The 21096-nt window shown below is 49.6% G+C and overlaps 1 protein-coding gene across 7 annotated transcripts in view; it reads left to right on the forward strand.

Moving 5' to 3' along the window:
* Positions 1-18673, forward strand: part of LOC118001767 (afadin-like) — a 100885-nt gene extending 82212 nt beyond the window's left edge. For 4 of the 7 annotated variants that reach the window (XM_034991901.1, XM_034991905.1, XM_034991903.1 and 1 more), the window contains 5 exons: positions 784-1782; positions 9162-9296; positions 12218-12509; positions 15811-15895; positions 16677-18673. In XM_034991901.1, the coding sequence (XP_034847792.1) occupies positions 784-1782; positions 9162-9296; positions 12218-12509; positions 15811-15895; positions 16677-16830 (1665 nt within the window). In that variant the 3' untranslated portion in view covers positions 16831-18673. The remainder of the gene's footprint in view (positions 1-783; positions 1783-9161; positions 9297-12217; positions 12510-15810; positions 15896-16676) is intronic. The other 3 variants (XM_034991904.1, XM_034991906.1, XM_034991907.1) reach the window with 2 other exon arrangements.
* The last annotated feature ends 2423 nt before the right edge of the window (positions 18674-21096 follow it).

A 21096-nucleotide genomic window follows, 5' to 3' on the forward strand; every position in this document is an offset into this window, starting at 1 on the left:
TTGCATCTTCATTTTCTATTTTGCATATTAAAAGGATAGGAAAAAAAATGTTTGACATCATAGTGAATCCATTTCTGTCAGTTGAAACAATTTTTAGACATGCCATTGTGCAGAGACTAGCCCTTTGGAAGAGTGTTCATTTTGGTCTCTTCCACACATACACACTGTTTTGTACCTTTCTGAGACGGGGACAGAGACACCCGGATGCCTGGCTCGTCCTGGCGTGTGCCCAGCTCTGTTGGAGTGTTCCCAAAGTCAGTCGTCAGCTGGTGGAACCATGGCTGATGTGGTTAAGATTGGATCATGACTCTTACTCAGAATTTTACTACGGGGGAGTAAATCTTGTTGCTCTTCATGTAATTACACTAAACACATTCATCCTTTCAAAGTCAGTTGCGGGAGGAACCCCTTTGCAGATGCGTGCGAGGGCCCACGGACGACTGGGGAGGGCCACGCTTGTCCATGAAGTACCTGCATGTGTATGCCTTGTATGTTTGCCAGTGATGCAGATGGGAAGTACAGCTCCTTCCTGTTTGTAACAGATAAATTCCCTGGGAAAGCACTGACCCCCCCCCCCCCCCCCCGCCCGGGGGCCCCCCCCCCCCCCCCCCCCCAATCATGCGTCCCGCAGAGCTACAGAGCTGGACGGTCTCAACCTCTGTTCGGCACTCTCTTAACAATTTCCCCACAATGTTTTCTCCCCAAAGATAAAACATTTACGCGTTTTAGTAATTTTTTTCTAAGCGGCTGAAATAGAACAGTTTTCCTTTTTCCTTTTTCCAGCGTGTTACCCGTTCCCAAGAGGAACTTCGGGAGGATAAAGCTTACCAGGTAGAGCGGCATCGGATCGAGGCAGTCTTGGATCACAAGTCTGATAGTGATATGTGGATCCATCAGAGCTCCTCTGTGGGCTCCAGCACCTCCAGCCAAGAGCACCTGGACCACTCCTCCAAGTCAGGCACCCCCGCGTCCACTCTGACCAAAAGCGGCCCTGGGCGCTGGAAGACGCCAGCCGCCGTGCAGCCCGTGACGGTGGCCGTCTCCCAGCCTGTGCAGACAGACCTGCCCCCGCCACCCCCGCCGCCCCCCACGCACTACGCTGGAGACTTCGACGGAATGCCCATGGACTTGCCTCTCCCTCCGCCTCCTGCCGGCCAGACCGGACCTGCATCTGCTCAGGCAGCGGCTGCAGAGCGGAGGAAGCGGGAGGAGCACCAGCGGTGGTATGAGAAGGAGAAGGCCCGTCTAGAAGAGGAGCGAGACAGGAAGCGCAGGGAGCAGGAGCGGAAGCTGGGCCAGATGCGCTCCCAGTCCCTGAACCCGGCCCCGTTTTCTCCTGTGACCGTCCCACACGTGAAGCCAGAAAAGCCTTCTACGCTCCAGAGGCCCCAAGAGACGGTCATTCGGGAGCTGCAGCCCCAGCAGCAGCCCCGCACGATCGAGCGCAGAGACCTGCAGTACATTACAGTCAGCCAAGAGGAGCTGTCGTCCGGAGACAGTCTGTCCCCAGACCCATGGAAGCGGGATGCCCGGGAGAAGCTGGAGAAGCAACAGCAGATGCACATTGTGGATATGTTGAGCAGGGAGATCCAAGAGCTCCAGAACAAGCCTGAGCGCAGTGCAGAGGAGAACGACCGTCTGCGGAAACTCATGCTGGAATGGCAGTTCCAGAAGAGACTCCAGGAGTCCAAACAGAAGGACGAGGATGACGAGGAAGAGGAGGACGATGACGTGGATACCATGCTGATCATGCAGCGCCTCGAGGCTGAGCGGAGAGCAAGGGTAAAGGGGAGAAGTGCTGTGGGCGTGCGTACCTGTGCGTGTCGCTCGTGGGGGTGGCCACACCCAGGCTCCCGGAGGGTTGGCAAGGGCCCTGGCCTGTCGCATGTTACTGTACCTACCGCTGCTAGCTGGCGTCCTGCAGGGTGAGCCAGGGTTAGAGGCTTAGATGTTGAAAAGTAAATACCATCCACATGGAACTTTGCTGTTTTAATTAGCAAATTCGTAGTTGTCCTTCTCACTAACACTTCAGTTGAGAAAACAAGTTAATAACCACTAATTTGTTAGTAACCAGTAATAATCCTCATCAGGGGTTGGCAAAACTTTTTCTCAAATGGCCAGAAAGTGAGTATCGGAGGCTGCGTGGGCCGTACGGGCTGTTTTAATGGCGCAGCTCCGTGGTCAAACGACACGAGCCGCCTTAGACGGTACCCGAGCAGCGAGGGTGCGCCCCGAGACGTCCTTCACAGGTGGCAGGACGTCTGCTGACCCCTGGTCTCGATGATCAGCGAGGGATGGTGGGTAACAAAGAAGACTTGAGAACTTCAGAGTTACGGGTTTAATGTCATTACCAGAAAGAGCACTCTGCAGAGTGCTCATTTGGTTGATGAGGCAGATACTTACCAAATTAAACAACTATATTTCAGTGGTGTAAGTATAAAGATTACTGAGAATTTAGGATTTTATTCCTATTTCTCCATTTGATAAAAGTAACTTATTCCTTTGTATCAAAATAAGTGAAATTTATGTTAGTTGAATACGATAGATCATTAAAGTGCCAAATTTAAGATTCTTTGTTACCCTGTCAAGAGAACTGTTGAGGGAGAGGCATTTGACTGTGACATGTCAGTGAGTTCTCTACAGTGCAGTGTTCTGGGGAAAGACAGCCTGGAGCATGACTTCTGGATTTTGTTTCTAATTGCAACTTTAATTTCATGCTGTCTGTACTAGAGATCTAAACAAATTAACTGTTAGGTCAGACATTTCAGTCTTTCCACATTGTGATGCAGCTTAATCTTAGATAATTATTAGTACATAAAGCCAACAGTCTGATCCCTTTTCGAGTTTGCCCTGTGAATTATTTTCCTGAAACATGTCACACGCTTATTATTATGCACATATTCTCAGCAAAAGGTATATGGAACTTGGCCACAAATTCAGCTGGAACACTGAGGTATCTTAAACAAAGGCCCAAATCTTAACTGTGACATGATTTTATTAGTATTATCCAAGTCACCAGGAATAAACGTCCTTAAAAACAGCTCTGCTTACCATCAGTATTGTTATATTTTGAAAGAGCAACTGGTGGATCAGTAACGGGTCACTTACAGGGTTAGGATTCTTTGCGCAGTTTCCACTCTGGGGTCAGGACCCCAGGCCCCCGTGTACCCGGTGGCTGAGTGCTCGGTGCAGGGTCCTCTGCTTTGGCCCGTGTCCCTAGTGACAAGCAGGTCGTCCCAGGAGCTGCGTGTGCTCCCGGCCTCAGATCTCTCACCCCCAAAACAGGAGAGCGTGCCATTCGCTGCCGTCCGCGCTGAGTGTGAAGCTGAGGTCTCTGGTAAGTCAGCAGACATCATGAACCTCCGTTGTGGTAACTGCGTCCCAGAGTGGGACGTTAGCATCTGCATTGTGACATGGCTGCATTTATTCTTTACAGTGGATTTTTATTAAGGGTCTGTCAGGTTTTCCAGGTTGTTCAAACAGTGACTATTTCAAAGCCTTTTAGTATGAATTATGACATTTGGAAAGTTTTTTATGATAATTTAGTTAGAAAAGTATCTGTGTATTTATCACTAATCATATTTAAGATTAATATCTTAGTCTCCCAAGTAATGAGCTCAGGGAAATTACACGTTTTAAAGTTTCTTCCATGTATCTTAATAACGAAACTCAAGTGTTTAATACGTTTGTGGACCTTTTCCTATTTCTGAGTTTGGGAAGCCGGTCTGTAGCGTTTACTGTTCTTGTTGGGTTGTCCTTCAGACGCAGATGAAATGCGGGAGCAGCCGACGCGCCGGTGGTGGTGGAATACAGGTCTAAACTTGACTTTTTTTCACACTTCATCTTTCTTTTTTTTCCTCTCTGTTACCTGCAGCAGACTGCTCTGCCAGCAATCTCTGTTCTAGATTTGGTATGTTCTCATTTCTTTCCTTTGGTACTTTTTTCCTGTCTTGATTTTCTTTTTTTCTCTCAGTGGTGGTGGTTTTGTGTTTCTAGTAGACCAGTTCCTAGGGGTGTCCTAGTGCAGGATAGTTCGTGCCTCTCAAGAAGCATGCCTGCAGTGTGTTTAGATTTAGTTCCTCTTTGCTTTTCCCCCTTAATTTTAAGTGTTACTGTTTGTTTATGGTTTTTGACCTTTCCTCAGTCATAAAGTTGATTCTGTGTATTCTTACGTAGTCATAAACACATGAGCAAATGAAAGAACTTTTGCAATGACTAATCTATTTCATTATTATTACCTTGGTAATAGATTTTGAATAATCAACTATTAGAAACTCAATTGAATTGGTATTCACATTGTTTTGCCAATTAAGATGTAACTGTCCAGGATATTACTGTTTATTGGTAGAATAAGAAAGCTTTTCGGTAAACATTTGTTCCTTGTTTTCTTTAATAATTTCGCATGGACTTCAGTTTAGTTCATCAGCCGTACCAGTTTACCGTCTGCCGAAAAATGCCGGGGTCCTTTTCGGTTGCAACTTCGGTGGGTTTGACGTCAGTAGTGGGAAATATGGTGCTATTACCTGTGTCACTGGCCAGAGGATTACAGACTGGCTGATGTATCTGTTGTATTAACGAGGTCATTTTTTGTTAGTCAGCTTCTGAATGCCTATGGGCAGCATCAGACACCAGGACTGTGGACAGTCCCTGAGTCCAGGTCTGACTTTGCCGGCCTTTTCAGCAAACAACAGCCCCTTTTCTTCCGCCTTTAAGCAGTGTGGCGACACTGTCGCTCCAGGGAGAAGCCTCTTGTGCACGCAGCTCCTTGACGGCCGAAGGGCAGATTATTTTAGCTTTCCTTTTTTTTTTTTAAATAGGAGACAAAGATAAAATATGTATGTTCTCTCCATGCTTCTGTGTGGTAAGGTGTACCTATGGCAGGGGGTTTCTCTGTGTCAGGTGCTTATTCCGCACACGCTCCTGGGGGGCTCTGTTACCCCCGGGTGCTGACCCGACGCACTGGCTGGCTGCTGTAAGGGGTTCCCCAGCTCTGTGGGCCCGGCCAGAACCCACAACGCAGATGACGTGACAGGTGAATGATACCTAAGGAGAAAGGATTACACGAAGATTTGTATTTTAAAGACCCAGTTCAGTTTTTATTTCTTTAAAAGGTAATTATTTTGAGTATTAATACTGACTTTTTAACCACCACATTTTTGAGCATTTCTTAGCCTGATTCCCCAGCGAATATTAATGTTATTAGCAGCAGTGTCAGTATCTAGAGAACCCTTTTGTCAGAATGGGCAGGGTGTGTGGAGGGACCTCCGCTGCTAGGTGTCAGTCCTCTCCCTGGGATGAAGGGCGGTGGCGGGTGTGACCGGATGGGTAGGCAGCGCATGCCGTGCAGTTTTTACAGTGTGCCCTTCGTACGGAACGTCACGGGATGTTTGTGGGGATGACTGGGCTCATCCGCTGACTCAGATGACCTGACAGCTCAAGGGGAAAATTCTTCTTCCTTGGGGTAGTGCCAGCGAAGGGACGTTTTCAAGGATTTCGGTGGCTCTCCTGTTTTCCTCCAGGCTAGATCTGCCCTCGTCCCCTGCCCTCCTGTCTGGTCTTGATGTGGGACGGTAGGAATTGGGCAGACCCGAGCGACCTGGGCATAGAAGGGGCTGGACTGAAAGCAAGAGTCATTTGGAAACCAGTTGCAAGGTACCCTTTCGGAGAGGCGGGCTGCTCACTGCCTCTTCACACGGGAGTGCCTGGCTGCAGGAGCGGGCAGTGGGAGCCGAACGATGGGCCGTCCTCCCAGCAATGAGGAGGAGAGTGTGTGCGTAGCCAAACCAACTTGCCCATGTTGCCGAGTAGAACACAAAATTCACATGCTTGTGTCAGGTATGACCGTTGCGCAAAGAGAACTCTGGGTGCACATCGTGGGCCCTTTGAGCCGCACGGCCTCCTTGGGGGTAACTTCATGTCTCTGCCGCTGTTGGAGCAGCTAAGCTGTAGGTCCTGCAGCTCCTGGCAGAGTTGTCCTTCTCCGTACCCCGCAAAGGCAGAAGCACGGGCCGCGCCCAGGGAAGGGAGCTCGCCCACTGATGGAGTGCCCGACACTGTGCGGACGGCTCTGCTAAGGACGGCGCCCTGTCCTCAACGCCCCCAGCGTGGGGCTGCCAGCTAGCTGAGGACTTGCTCTGGACCCGAGTCGGGCCAGCGCCCAGCGGTAGGAAGGGGCCTGATCATAGTGGTTCCTCATGGGTGGGTATTAAAATTTTTAGGGTGTTTTTAATGGGTGGGAACATAGGCAGAAAAGTCTTGCCCAAGTTCTTAAGGACAATCTGCTCAACAGACTTTTAGTGATATTTTCAGTGAAAATGTCAAAAAGTAAGGGACACCTTGGTCCTCTTTTGTATTCCGATTATCTCGGTGTGATTGTCTCCCTTAATGGGGCTTTTACTATAAATTTAAGATACAGTTTAGGGTCTTGTGGTATAAAATCATAAACACATAGATTTCAACATATTTTTTTTTTTTTTACCTGAAAATGTCTTTTTTAGAAATGGGGACCACCAATGTAGCAAAACTGGTTCAGGCTTAGAGGACTGGCTTTTGAAATCCCAGCTTAAGTTCTTGGTTTAGAATAGCTTTAGTCTGGGCTGCCTTGTGTTCATTCTGTAAGAATTCTCCTTCCGTCTACTCAGATCTGTTCCCCTGAATGTAACTTCCTACCAGACGGCTTTGATACGTGTCACTTGGCATTCCTTTCCTGTAAAACAGTGAGCTCATCTCTATTCATTTAACTCCAGTGTTAACATAGTTTGTCATCGGATCTCAGCCATGAAATTTGTAACAAGTTGAGCTGCCCTTTAACTGGTCATGACTGTCAGCTCAGTGTACCGTTCTGAGCTGTTATTTGGAGTAAATTAAGCGATTGGATTCTCTTTTCTGTCCTTAATGGTTTTGGGGGAGGAGGGTAGAGTAAAGCAGCGTACATATGAAGAACAAAACAGTCTGAGTTTTGAACAAAACAGATGAGAGGACATGAAGCAGCTTACCCCTGCGGTGGAGAGAGGCTGCCCTGGTCCTGACTGCACCAGCTCATTGGTCGACTTTAAAAACAGGCACTAATGAACCCAACCCAAGAGGCGTCTCCTTGCTTACCCCGTCCAGATTTAGAAGAATGAAGGCTTTTAAGAGAAAGAGTCTGTTTACCGATTCGTAAGGTGTAGCATTCTATACCTGTAATTATGAGAATTATAACTGTTCTCGTTTCTTAAAATCATACTCCTCTTTAATTTAAAAGAACGAGTGGGCTGTTTCAGTGGATACGGGTTTTCTTGCTCAGACTTGTTTTCAATTAGGTCTAGAAAGTATAACATGATGAATTAGTTTGTGCTTTATTGGGTAACAAAAACTTCTTTCACTAATGCAGTTTTACATTCTTCCATAAGTTACTCTTCTGTAGAATATTTACTGTTCTCAGTGGCTGTTCATTTTGACTGTTTCTCATAACTTGGACTGATGACTCTAACATGCTTGATCAGTCTTCACGCTGCTGGCTGTGAGCCCTCCATGGGGGACTCTCCCCAGGGCAGGACGCTGGACAGTTCTTCCTTGGTGCTGGGGTTCTCAGGTAGCAGCACCTGCCCCTGCTCCAGAAGCCACCCTGCCCTCCCTCCTGGCCTATTTCTAGACTGTACTGAAAGAGGAAGTTAAGTAAATTTGTCTTCTTGACGAGGCAGTTTTCATTTTTTCCTAAGGTGTCTTAATATTGCTTGCTGACATGAAAAAGTCTAGTGACGCAAGTTAATTTGTTACTTTTTCCACCAGATGCAGTGTGAAGTCGTTACATTTTTGTTTAAAAAAACAAACATAAATGCAATTTAAGTCCAGTTTCTATTTTTTGCTATGAACAGTTTATACAATAACTAGTAATTCTGTAAATACTGAAACATACCATCAGGGATTTTATGTAAGGGATTCCTGCAGTGGTTTTAGCAGTTAAACGAGGTGGCGTTGAGTTACATTTTCATTTTTTAAAGTTTGAATCCACTGCTCTTGATGCCGAGGGTGGTGCAGGGCTGTGGGCGCTGCTATAGGCCGGCTCTGTCACAGACGACAGAAACGGAGAAGCAAGCTTCCAGAGTTACCTTTATCCTGGCCTGTAACAGCAGAAGGGCATTCTCTGTTCTGTTCTGGTCAAAGGTGCCCTGAAGTCGTAGTACTTAGAGAAATCTGACCAGGAGGATAAAGGAGCCGGAAACCAAAACAGGCTACGTCGTAGATTTTTGAAGATATCCTGAAGCATTTGGATGGTGTGAAGGAAAGATAATAAATTTGTTTTGTGTTGTTTCAAAAAGGCAAAACCTGAATGATGAAAAATAGAAAGCAAACCATCAGGTGATGAATTTTAGACCCACAGAAGAACTTTTTGACTAGTAGTTACCTGAAAATAGAATACCTTGTCTCGGGGAGGTAGGCAGTAGGTTCCCAGACACCAGAGTTATTCAGACAGAGTGGATAATTACTTGGCAGAGATGTAGCAGGAGGGAGGTAGAGTAAGGTTCCTTCCAGATTTTAGGTTCAGATTCTCTGACTCAGTTTGGGGGTATTCCCGGGCTGAGAAGGAATTCTCAAAGTCCAGGATGGGGTCCAGAGAGAGCGGATGGCCACGGGCCGGCGTGCTGGAAGCTTGGTGCCCAGGCAGAGGCGGGCCGCTCTGCACGGGGCTCTCCGCAGACCCACGTCCCGCTGCAGTCGTGAGCTGGGGCCTGCACCCCGCCCCGGGGAGGCCAGCATCTGCGTGCCACAGCTCACAGGAGCGCGGCCAGGAAACGCAGGGGGTTGAGTGGGTTCCAGAGTTCCATCAGTTGAGGGTTTTGTCTGTTGCTGGAGTCTGCTGATTTACAGGAGCTGGTTAAACTTCTATTTATTCTAATACAAGAATGATGCTTGCTTAATGTGTGAATGCATGAGACAGAGTCCTCCTTCTTTGAGCCACAGTTAATGGGGAAATGAACGGACCTGTGGGGACCCTGCTTTTAGGTAACTTATTTTTGAACTACAGAGCTCTAAGGTGTGTGTGTTTTACTGTCTTTCAACAGTGCTTCTAACCTGGTATCTTGTATTTGACTGTGTGTGTGTGCCTGTGTCCGCATGTGCCCGGTACGCCTCGTGCAGGTGGGTGAGCAGAGCAGAGCTTCAAGGCACTGTGTTGTTAGTTACAGGATGAGGAGCGGAGGCGTCAGCAGCAGCTGGAGGAGATGCGCAGGCGGGAAGCAGAAGACCGCGCCAGGCAGGAAGAGGAGCGGCGCCGCCAGGACGAGGAGAGAGCGAAGCGAGATGCTGAAGAAAAGGTTATGGTCCTCTAGGGGCAGCTAGCACTTTACCAGATTAGCCTGAACCCGTCGATGGGCTGGGGAAAGGGGCTAGACCTGACCTGTATCCTAAGATGTACAAGACAGAACAGGGCCTGGATCCCCACTTGTGTTATCGGACCCAACACTTGAGCCCGACCTGGCCAACCTACCTCCCTTCCGAACTGTGTCCAGACTCTCTCACCCTCTGAGTCTTGTCTCTCTCCCACTTTGGAACTCGTAGGCCTGGTTATGATGAGTGAGCCTCTTCGCAGCCCGCCCGTGTACTCCGGGCTCTTCCTTTCCTGGACGTGGTCCAGCTGGTTACTCTGAGGGGGATGCTTGTGCGCTAGGCGGGCAGAGGGAGTGCGAGCCGTGGGAGGCGCCAGGAACGTAGTAACACAGTCCGTTCACACTCCGCACTTGAGATTGTTCACTGACATCACTCACTGCTGGTTGATGGCTTATGAAAAACACGATTCAAGGAGAATTCAACTAGGATCTAATCTGATATGTATCCTGAGTTACTACTTGGTTTCCATACGTGGATTTCTTTTTTTTATGAAAGTACTCTTTTAAGTTGAATTTTAAAATGACAACTGATTTGCCCTATTCTGCCTGTGCCCTGTGGCCTCCTGCTGTGTGTGCCGGCCCGGGCCCTCCCGCAGGGCTTGCCCGTGCTGGATGCGGCCCGGGAGAAGCGCATCTCCTCTGCTGCTTCCCTTCCGTGAAGGCAGAGGCCGGGAGCACCACAGCTGCTGATGGGGAGAAGTTCAGTTCTTATTCATCACTCCTTCTTTGATAGTCCAGTGAACTGTATTCATAGAGCACCCTCCTCCTCCCCCAAAAACAGAACTTTAAGGAAGCTTTCGTAGCAATAGAATCTATGCGGATATATAACAAATGAAAAGCAAGATGACAGAAACGATGTGACTCATTTCAATGAAAGTAGAGTAAATAACGCTAGCACACGAACCTGTATGGAAATTAGCGACTTCTGCGTCTTCTAGACCTTCACCGTTCCTTAAAGTTGTCATCATGTTATCTCCAAAAGCTGTGTCCCAGTAGATTTGCAGTTTTCTGAAGGAGTCTGAGCTTTCAGGGTTAGGTCTCCCTCGACTCTTTACTTTGTGTCATGATGAGTCAGATTCAAAATCAGTTTTCTGAAACGTGAGCCGTGCGGGTCCTCCGTTGGGGTGCGTGTTGTCTTGCTGTTCCTTGGCCGTGTGCAGCCTCTGCCTGCCCGGGAACGGCCCTGCCGCGGGAGCAGCGCGCCTTCTGTGGGGACGCTCGGGCACTACTCGGGTTTTCCAGCGTGTGTGCTCACAACTCACGATTTTGTCAAATTCGCTTGTGTCTTAGGAACTGCTTTCTAGAATTGAGTGCTCACTGTAAAAAGAAGCCGAATAACCTATTTTTTATACAGAATGTCCACAGTTGTTGGGCTTGCTTTGTTATAGAAAATGTGCCATTCATTTGTGGTAGAATAATTGCGGGGTCATGTACTTGTATCTGCTCTCCATGTAACCAAAGGGTATTTTGGTTTCCTCCTAAAATGTTCTCCATGTCACACTAAGATTCCTGACAACTTGATGTAAAGGCCACAGGGGTCATTCTGAATTGGATTCCCCAACCCCAAGCAAACACTTACTTTGTGTAGAAAATAAGGTGCAAAATGTCTTTCCTTCAGGATGTCTCAACACAGAGTGAGAAGATCAAGTGAGGAGTCGGTGTAGGGCCATGCCTGGGGCCGGCACTGGTCCTTGCAGTTTCCTCCTTCAGAAGGGGAAGCGCTGAGCACTGTTGTCCGGTGCATGCGTGTCCAGAGGGAGCAGGGAGGAGACACGAGTGTACGCGGTAAAAGGGGGCCTCGAAACTTGTATCTTCGTGCCAGCGAGGGCCCCCAAATGAGTTTTCGTTTGCTTGAATGGATTGAGAATTCCCTCCGTTCTGCAGCACCACACACCCAGGTTGAGGCACGTCCTTCTGTCTGCTCTTGTAACCCCTTTCTTACACTCACTCTTCCCATGTGTTCTAGAACTTTTGTCACTCTTTAACAGAACTGTGCTGTTACCTTTTTTGATGTGAAAACAATTTCCACTCTGTCAACTGTAGTCTGTGCAGATGTACGTCGGAAGAAAATGTACAGTATGTGTCAAAATATATTTGAATATCGTGTTGCTGTTGTTATTAACTCCTGGCTCTCTAATTTTCTGTCTGTCAGGGAGTCTGTTAAGATTTGAACTATAAATTAAGAACTGTGGAAAGCATATTTGTTAGATTGTTCCCTTGGGAAAATGAGTAATTTTTTTTTTTACAGTTGTTGGTTTCTGTTAACTTTCCTCTGAATAACTGGAAATTAACCAGGTGACTTAATCGTCCTTCTGGTCGAGGAAGGGGAAGGGCTGCTCTCTGGACTCCCGGGGTCAGTGAAAAAGCATGCGTGCCAGGTCGCTGTTCTTGCAAGTACCAGCTGTAGAAAGCCAGTTAGAGCCTGTTTGGGTTTCGTTTTGTCTTTAAACCGAGCAGGCGCAGGTAAGTTAATACTCTACAAGAGCAGGAGGAGAGAGAGAGACAAAGGAGCAGCAGGGAATTAAGGGTCTGGAGGGATAATTGAATGGGGACAGTGGTGTCGTAACGGGAAGCTGGAGCCTGCGAGGACCTAGAGCGCACTGGTTCGGTGCTTTGGAGCAGTTTTGTGCCAGAAACCCCACGATAGGATGAACGTGCCCGGGAGTCTCCAGACTGTCTCCAGGCGGATCTGGCCGTTTCTGTCGTAGACTGTTACGTTGAAACTTTGCTGTCCCCTGGACTCGTGATCAGTGTGGAGACGGGGGGCAGAGGGTAAAATGCGCCCTTTCGTGCCCCCGGAAGGCCCCTCCTGACTCTGACCTTTGCGCTTTTGTCTGTTCCGTGTGCAGAGGCGACAGGAAGAAGGGTATTACAGCCGCCTGGAAGCCGAGAGGCGCAGACAGCACGCAGAGGCCGAGCGCAGGTTGCTGGAACCGGAGGAGCCGGGTCTGTGCAGACCCCCGCTTCCGCGGGGCTACGAGCTCCCGTCCCCGTCCCCTCCGGCCGCCGCTCCTCCTCCCCCACCTCAGCGGACCGCCTCCTCCCTCCAGGCCCAGACCCTGTCCCCAGACTCTCTGTACACCGCCAGGCTCGTCTCGTACCACGAGGGGGAGGAGGAGGAGGAGGACTGCAGTCTGGCAGGTCAGGATAAGTGCTCTTGCACGAGGAAGCCCCACGGGCACTTTCTTCTTCCCACCGCCCTTAAGCCACAGCAGCCCCCCTGCCCGCCGCGCCCGGCCTCCGATGGCACCTTTCTCTCCAAACCATTGCAGCCACCCTCGGCCCCTGCCAACAGTACTGCTCCCAACACAGGCCAGCCCCCGCCCCCTCCAAAAAAAACAGGCTTCTACCAGCCCAGCCACTCGAAAGGTAGAGGTAAAATGTGGGATTGCAAATCAAGCCCTCTTTTATCTTCCTGATTGGAATCGGGACCCTGCACCCTGCTGCTCTGTGGGCCCCCTCAATCAGCACTCGCTTTGGAATTTGATTTCGCCTGATCACTAGTCTCAGTGTGGTCATCTCCCCCTACCTCCAATTGTCCTGTCTGTGCTGAGAGTCGTTTTGGCAACTACACCAGCTCCCCAGTTGCTTTCTACCTGCAGGGTTCTGTCCCTCGGACCTGCCAGCAGTGGCTGGCCCTCCGGGACCCCCCAGTCACTTGAAGTACTGTTGGTCTTGGCCTCCATTCTCTGCCTCTTTAAATAACTCTTACGTTTGGTTGAACACATGCTTTTTTCACACATCTTGGTGTCTGAAGATGAGAGTAAGACATTTTCCCAGCAGCGTCAGGGTCACATGCTAAGTTCTGTTCTCCAACATGAGTAGAACTTTCTGTTCTGGCTTACGCACCACATGGCAGTGGTTTACCAGATGACCCCTACTTTCCATGGTAGTTTGGGTGGAGTAGTTGGCGCTATGCTGAGTTGATGGTCCTGCTGTAATGTGAGCTGCCTCACGCCAGGGACATGGAACCCAGTCGTTGTGAAATGACTCCTTTTCCCTCTTGCTGGTTTCATTCCTTCCTGTTAACGGACGTTCTCCGCATGTCACAGTCCTGGTACCCAGACCCTGACAGGCACGCAGTTGCCTTGAGTTAATACAAACTCTCACGTGACGGTGGTCCTGCCCACAGGCGCAACCGCCATAACCAGTGTCCAAGACGGCACTGGAAGCGATGTTTACAATATTCAAACTCCAAGTTCCTCTTAAAATCTTAAATTAGAATGCTGGCGATAAACACTGTCAGATTTAGTGGTCTTCATGGGCACAAGGGTCTTCTAAAATGCTCCTGGTGCAATGCCCGGGACTCAGAATTCTAAAAGAAGATGAATGGTCAAAAACACGCGTGACCTTCGCTCTTCCAGAACAAATGAGTTCTGCCACGTTCTCTTCCCATCGGCGTCAGAGCTTTGATCCACTCCGAAGGCTCAGCGTATAATATTGAGACTGAGTCACTCAGAAGTCAAAATTAAATCTTTTTATAAAATATCTGTTGTTGGTGTCTAGAAAGACTTTCCTGGGACAATAGTAGTTTTTGAAGTGAGATGCCCTCAGTCTCCTTGCGTCACGTTACAAGCTGCAAGCTTGAGGTCTTGTGTGTCATGACACAGACGAGGTTTGCTAACGCGATGTTGGGCTGGGTTTTCATTTCTGACCACCTTGGCTTTCACTCATACCACTAACCCTATTTTATTTCACACTGAAAAGACCACATAGGAGCAGGTTATATCCTGCGTCTGATGGCTCGTGCCTCTTTGAAGACTTCCTTCGTAAAGCACAAAGCTGTCTGCACCAAATGCAGAGCATTTCTGACCTCCTCACTGCCATCCCATTAACACGGCTGCACCCCCGGGTTCAGCTCATGTTTCTTCTGTTGTGAGCACTCTCATGCTTCTGCGGGTGGGCTGGTTTCTTCCACTGGGTGCCTGAGGAGGAGGAAACGGGTACGAATTGGAATAAACAGTGTCTCATTCTAGCATAGCAAGGTATTTTTTTTTAAAAAAAAAAGGTTCTTTAACTGGAGATCTTTGAAAATTACTTGAAATGTGCAGTATTAATTCATATAGTCCACTGAAAGTATTTAATATTCTGATTAACTTTGAAGAATTGATTTTTACCAGTGGAAGAAGCAAGTATCATTCTTACAACAAAACTCAAAAGATACAACGCAACATTTTCTAAAACAGCGAAAATTTAGAATTAAAATAGGAAAAAATTCTACTCTGCGGATAATTGCTGTGGAGGCCTGCTCTGGGTTGCTCCACGTTGGAGATAGGGGTCTGTTTCATCTTTTGAGTCTTTGTGGAGGATGACTTCCCACATGGCGATCACGGGGACCCTGGCAAAGGACCGGGAATGATGCAGTGCCCCGAGGAGCCCCAGCCAGCCCTGCGCTGTGTCTCAGCCAAACAGCTAGGTCTGCACAGCATGTTCCTGCATCCAGAGAAGAAGCTAGAAATCATTTTTATGCTGCTGTCTAAAAAGGAAAATTCTACTGTTGAGATACTGTAGTGATTTTGTGGCCTGTCTAATCCAATACCCATGCTGTCAGCGTTTGCTGAGTATTTTGAGCATTTATTGCTCCAGCTTGTATCATTGTAAGCAAAACGCTCTTCAAAAAGCATGAAATTTTTTTTTCTTGCTGATGTTATAATTAACTATATATGAGTGCTGACATAATGCACTATGATTTTAATAATATACCATTAGTGGTAATATTTGGATGCATTTTAAAATTTTTATCTGTGTCATCTTTTTTGATCTTTAATACTGGCTAGAGAGGGCAGTGCTGTTCCCAAGCTGGCTGCCGTCAGTCACCCCAGGCGTTGGGCCAGGCGCAGGCCGAGCCAGGGACCCAGGCTGGGCATCCCCACAGGCTCATGCACTCCTCCTTTACACTGCTTTGGGTCTGGTTTTGAGTGAGTTTGTATTTACAGCATTTATATCAAACACTAGGGTTTTTTCTATAACTCGTTTGTTTAAAAAGTTTTGTTTTAGTAATTATAGCCATTTATGTAGCAAAAAAATTCAGGAGCTGCCCTGAAAAGAGAAACTCGAGGCATGTGATCACTGCTTACTGTTTGGGTTACATTTGCTCTCAGTTATTTTGTAAGGAAACCCTTTGCGTCAGGAGCATCTGACAGTCTCATTTGAATTAGTCTTCTGTGGATTTTTCTTACGAATTCATGGTAATTATGCATCTTAACTGATTTGAACCTTTTGGCTGTCGCTCCCTAAGGACATGGCTGGCGTGGCTGGTTCGGAGCACCGTGCACCTGCGCAGCCTGGTGATTGGGTTACTCGGGCCACTGAGAGACGCGAACCCACAGGGCTCCTGTCAGATTTTCAGTACTCCTCCGTGGGCACTGCATCTTGATCATGAGTAAAGTTTTGGAAATTGTGCAGGCACTTTAACTTTGATATTTTTTCTTTTATGGAAAAGGACCAAACTCTTACATGGGATCGGCTGGGACAGCTGTTGGTGCCCATGATGCTTATCGGGATCCGAGAGAGAGACCGTCTAAAAGGTATTTACAGCTGTGCTAGTTCTGTAGGAGGCTGGAGTGGAATTTTAGAGACTTCATTATCATCTCAGACGTTTCTCATTGCACGAGTGTGTGAGCCTAGAGGCCCTTTTATTTTGCATTGCGTTTCAGACAGTGATGTGGGTTTCAGGCTTAGTGGTCAGAACTCCAGAAGGAGGGGGGCATGATGCTTCTGCCTCCGCCGACAAGGGTGGAAGATTCTAGGACAGTGTCCAGACATCCTGTTAGACTGCCTAAGGCCAACCCTGACGATGCACAAACAGTAAATGGGCGTCGTGTCTCCACCGAGCACCCTCACCTAGACTGTAGTCCAGACAGTTCTTAGAACACGGATGTTGAGCTCATCAAGAGAATCTTCAGTATCTTACACTAACTTGTTAAGGTAAGTATACGGATAGATGCCTCTCGGGTCCATGAGGACTCATTACAATTACATGTTTTTAAGCTGTACCTCTTTAGCTAGCTCACCTATTAAGAATCCCCGGCCTGCTAATATTGAAGTGACCGGCGTTTTGAGAGTTGGACGTGGCTGGAGAAAGTTAACAGTTCAGTCAGGAGAACGTTCTGCCCTTTTTGCTGCCTAGCGACAACCCCAGTGATTGTATTCATGGGAAGGATTATGGCACATTTAACGAGGAATGAGTCTCCCTCATGGAGAGTGTACTTAGTTGCCCATTGTGTCAGGTTACCTCACTTTGAGTGGCATTAGTGTTGACAGCTTGGCTCCATGTGACCAGTGACATTTGCATTTGCTCTGCTGCAGCCACGATGCCGATGTGCCTGGAAGTTCAGGAGCCCCTGAAAACTTGACATTCAAAGAGCGTCAGCGTCTGTTTTCACAAGGTCAAGATGTGTCCAACAAAGTAAAAGCCTCTCGTAAATTAACAGAACTGGAAAATGAGCTGAACACCAAATGAGACGGGGCCGAGGTGCCCGTGCGCCCCAGGGGCCTGTCGGCGCGTCTCTGGAGGACGGGCTCGGGGCGGGGGCCGCGCGCAGCGTGTCCGCGTCCCAGAAGCACGGTTGCTGAGACGGCCGGGATCCAGAGATGGTCCCGTTCCAAGACGCTCTTTTCATTCACCAGGAGATGATCACTTATACAACGTAAACACTGTCTAATTTCTTAATCTGACTCACGTGAAGATACGTTTTTTGTTTCTTTTTTTAGCGTCTGAGTGGCAGAGGGGAGAATGCAGGGCAGGAGAGCACGGTGGGGACACGTCTTCGCCCTCGCCCGGCGCAGTGCAGAGAGGCCATGTGTGTTCTGGGTTGCCGACGGCGCTGTGGCGACCGGGCAGGGAACCGCCTGACCCGCCCAGACCTTGTTTGTGCTATTGAGTAGCAGCTGCAGACCGTGTCCCCCGAGGGCGAGGTGTCCCCTTCCAGGAGAGAGAACACCTGAGCGTACCCCGCATGGGGGCTCAGTGCAGAGCCTGCCCCGCCGCCTTGCTCACTTGTCTCCCCGCCCCGGGGAGGGGGGTCCCAAGGCAGCTCAGACCCACGCGGCCCAGAAGGGAGGTGGTGCCTGTCAGGACCCTGCCCCCTCTGCTTCCATCCAGGGACAGCCCTCCTGCTATATTCTAAATAGGTAATTTAAGAAAAAAAATTCTCCAAGAAGAAAATTTTGAGGATTTAAGCTTAGGATATTTTATTTTTGTAAATGCCAGATTATTGTTAGACTAATAAATCATTGGTGATTTTGCAGATGGCAGTTCAGTTAGGGAGTTCACTAAGTATCTCGACTATTCAAGAGAATCTATAAAAGAGGGTCTGTTTAGCTGGGCCGTGTTGATGTGGAGAGACGCAGAAGTATGAGAGGGACGGGAGGTTAGTAGTGACGCTTGACATGGCTGGGGCTCAGGGATTCTACCTTCGAGGAAGGACCAGTTCCATCCACGTGTTGTCTGGGAAGGAAGGCTCGGACTGCAGTTTAAGCGATTTTCTTACATCGAATAGAGTTACTTAATTTTCATTTTTGAGTCATTGGGCATCGCAGTTGTTTCTTCAGCTGTGACCGTGTGGCTGATGCTGGGGAGATGGATCTCATGTCGATTTCTACTGTGTGCCGTGGAAGTGCTAACTTACTTTGTGATTTTGAGCAAATTTTCTACTTGACAAAACCCTGCTGTGGGGTCTCGATGATTCTTCTGTACCAGATTGTTCTCTTACAGATATGTATGTTAGAAAAATACACACACTTGCAAATAGAAGAGGGAGAGGCTTTTTAGCCTGAGAAATCACTTTAATGAGAGCTGTATGATAAATCATTGAAATGCGAGTGTAAATATTTTTACGTCTATCGGGGTTCTTATTTGGAAGTGTGCTCTCACCGTTCCCCTTGTTTAAGAGAGTCACATGGTTCTAAGTGTTTATGAAGGATGTGGGTGTTTGCTCTGGAGGTTCCAGGAAAAGCAGGCCCCTCCCAGATAGCTCGAGAACACTGGCCGCCTTATAGGGACTAAATTCACACTTTCTTCCATGAAAAGATGCAGATGAATTACTTTTCTGTTAATATATAGAGAAATAGCAACTACGCGTAAGTACATGCAAATACATGTAAATACTGACATGCAGGGGTATTTGTGTGTGTGGTCATCAGGCCCGTGGGCAGGTGGGCTGGGCCACCCTTGGGTGATCAGGTCAAATGTGAACACATGCTTTTCATAACTGCATCACTGGGGACACCACAACTGCTGTACTTTCCCATTTCTACTGTACTTCATTTGCAATCTATTTTTAATAAACTTTGTATGTATTTAAGTGTGTTTGCTGTTACTGCAGTCTCGTGCGGGCAGAATTACATCTGTGATCTGCACCTTTGCCTCCCGTCCCCTTCTGCCTGTGACATCATTCACGAGAGGTCCCCCAAGGGTCCCGTCTGTGTCAGGCGCTCTTTCTGGTTTGTCCTGATCGTGCAGGCTGTTGGACAGAGGCCGCGGGCCACTCTTGCCGTGGTCCCCCACGCTCATATGCCCACTCCGGCTCCACGACCTGCTGGGCACGTCAGCCGACCCCGTGGTCATACAGACTCACACGGTCCCTTCATTGCCTCTTGGATTCTTAAGCACACCGGAACTTACTAAGTTGTGTGGGTCAGATGTGCTGGCGATGCGTCAGCAACGAAGATCCGCCTGAGGTGGCTCATGGGAGGCGGTCACGAAAGCACACAGGTGGCGCGAGAAGGGAGCCGGCGCTCTGGCTGCACCTGGGGGGGCCCTGGCTGCACCTGGCGGGGGCCTGCCTCTCCCCAGTGCTGACTCCTGTGTTCCCTGTGCCCAGTCCACCTTCCTTTGTGGCCCCGGAGCAGGCGTGCTGGGTGAAGGAGCGGCCCCAGAATTTCAAGAAGGGCTTTCCTGAAGGAGGGAATGTCTTAGGGCTGCAGAAGCTCAGGGTGGCCTTTGGGTAGGACCAGCTGCTTATATACTGGAATGAGGATATTCGCTGGTAATGTATTTTTAATGCCCAGAAAGGTGCTTTAAAGTTTGGGAGGACCGAAACTTAGAGACTGACTCAGGTTGTCTCAAGGACCGCAGTTCTGTTGCTCCTCGTGGAAGTAAGGAGTCTACCCTACCGAGGCTTTCTGTGGTGGACATCACAACAGCAGCAGGCCCTGCAGGGTTTTCTAGCGTGTGCCATGGGAAAATGATCTCCGCCGCTCTGTTGCTCGGGGAGCTGACTTGGTTTTGGGGGGGAGGGGCAGAGGGACAGTCTAAGCTCCATCCCCAGCTCGGGGCCCCGTCTGGAGATTGTGACCCCAGCGGAAATCAAGAGGTGGCCACTTAACCGACTGAGCCATGCCGGTGCCCTGCGTGGGAAGCCGAGTCGTACCTTCAGGATCTCCATGCCCCTGTCACCTGCAGCAGGGAGTCTCCCAGGAGAGGAGATGCCGAGTGACCGGTTTCAGTGCACAGCTGTTCATCCAGTTTGTTCAAAGTCATGGCGCCGCAAAAGATGCGAGTACAACTCCAAACATAAAAGTCCATTTCTCTCCCACTTTATTTCACAAACACAACTCAGGAGTGCCTGCTCTGTGTCAGCCAGTGGGGACGCGGGTTCCAAGTGTCCCACAGCCGATGTGGGAAGGCAAGGGTCCACAGTTAAGTGAGCACGGCTCCTCTCGGTTTGTACACAGAGGTGCACCGGGCACTCTGCCCAGGAGGACCCATCTAACTCCTGCTGGCACGCCCTCTGCGGAAATGGCTTCCCTCCTGAGAGGAGGGGCTGTCGCAGGCAGAGGAGACCGCTGGGCAGGGAGGCTGCCACCCGCAGACGTCAGGAGACCTCGGCACAGATCGCGGGAGCCGAGGGCACCAGGGAGGAGGGCCTCACGCTTTGGAGGAACATTCACGGCCCTCATGCAGCTGCCTGCACGGGGCTTGGTCGGCGGGGAGAGAGCGCGGGAAGGGGTGGGAGGCCGGGCTTGGGGGCATCACGGGACCGCAACACAGCACTTAGGCCAGCCGCTAACCAACCCCCACTTCATCCCCTGGAACAGCTCTCCGCATTCTCCCGGTAAAGGTGATGGTCCAGCGCCCCTGGTCACTTAGGACATTCCGTTCTTGAGCAGCCGCGTTGGAAGAGAAAAGGCAAACGGGAAGTAAATTTCAGCATATCCATACTCAGCCCAGATGTCCGAAAACTACCTGGCACTATGCGGTCGGTACAAACCGTGCGCACGCAGTAGTCCGCATTCTTTTTCGTAGGAAGCCTTTGAAACCCAGCGTGTCGTTTCCCCGCGGCCTGCAGCTGGGGTCAGCCTCAGGGAGGACTAGGCTCTGCCCGCAGCCGCGACCCACCGTGCTGAAGGCGCCAGTTCGGAGGAAGGCCGGTGGATGTGGCACCAGCAGATGCCTTGAGACGTGCCTCGGGCAGGTGCAGTGGTGGGAGGGACATGGCGGGCCGGCGGGCAGCACCCTGCCATCCGGCCAGTGCGGCCGGCCTGTCCCCGTGCCCAGGCGCCCCGGGGCGTCTATTCTAGGAGGGGTCACGCTCTATCCGTGTGCAGAGCACACACACGTCACACATGGTGCATCACGTGTGTGCATCACAGGTGTGCTGGAGCTTGCCAGCCCCCAGCAGCACAGAAGGAGGCCTCGCACCTCCCGGCTGCCCAGCGAGCCCCAACTCCGCGCCTGTCTTTGTCATTTCTGTTTCAGGCAGCTTCGGAGGAGTGTGCTGTGGGG

This window comes from Mirounga leonina, unplaced genomic scaffold (assembly GCF_011800145.1).
Source record: "Mirounga leonina isolate KUSES-001 unplaced genomic scaffold, KU_Mleo_1.0 Mir_54, whole genome shotgun sequence".
NCBI classification, from domain to species: domain Eukaryota; kingdom Metazoa; phylum Chordata; class Mammalia; order Carnivora; family Phocidae; genus Mirounga; species Mirounga leonina.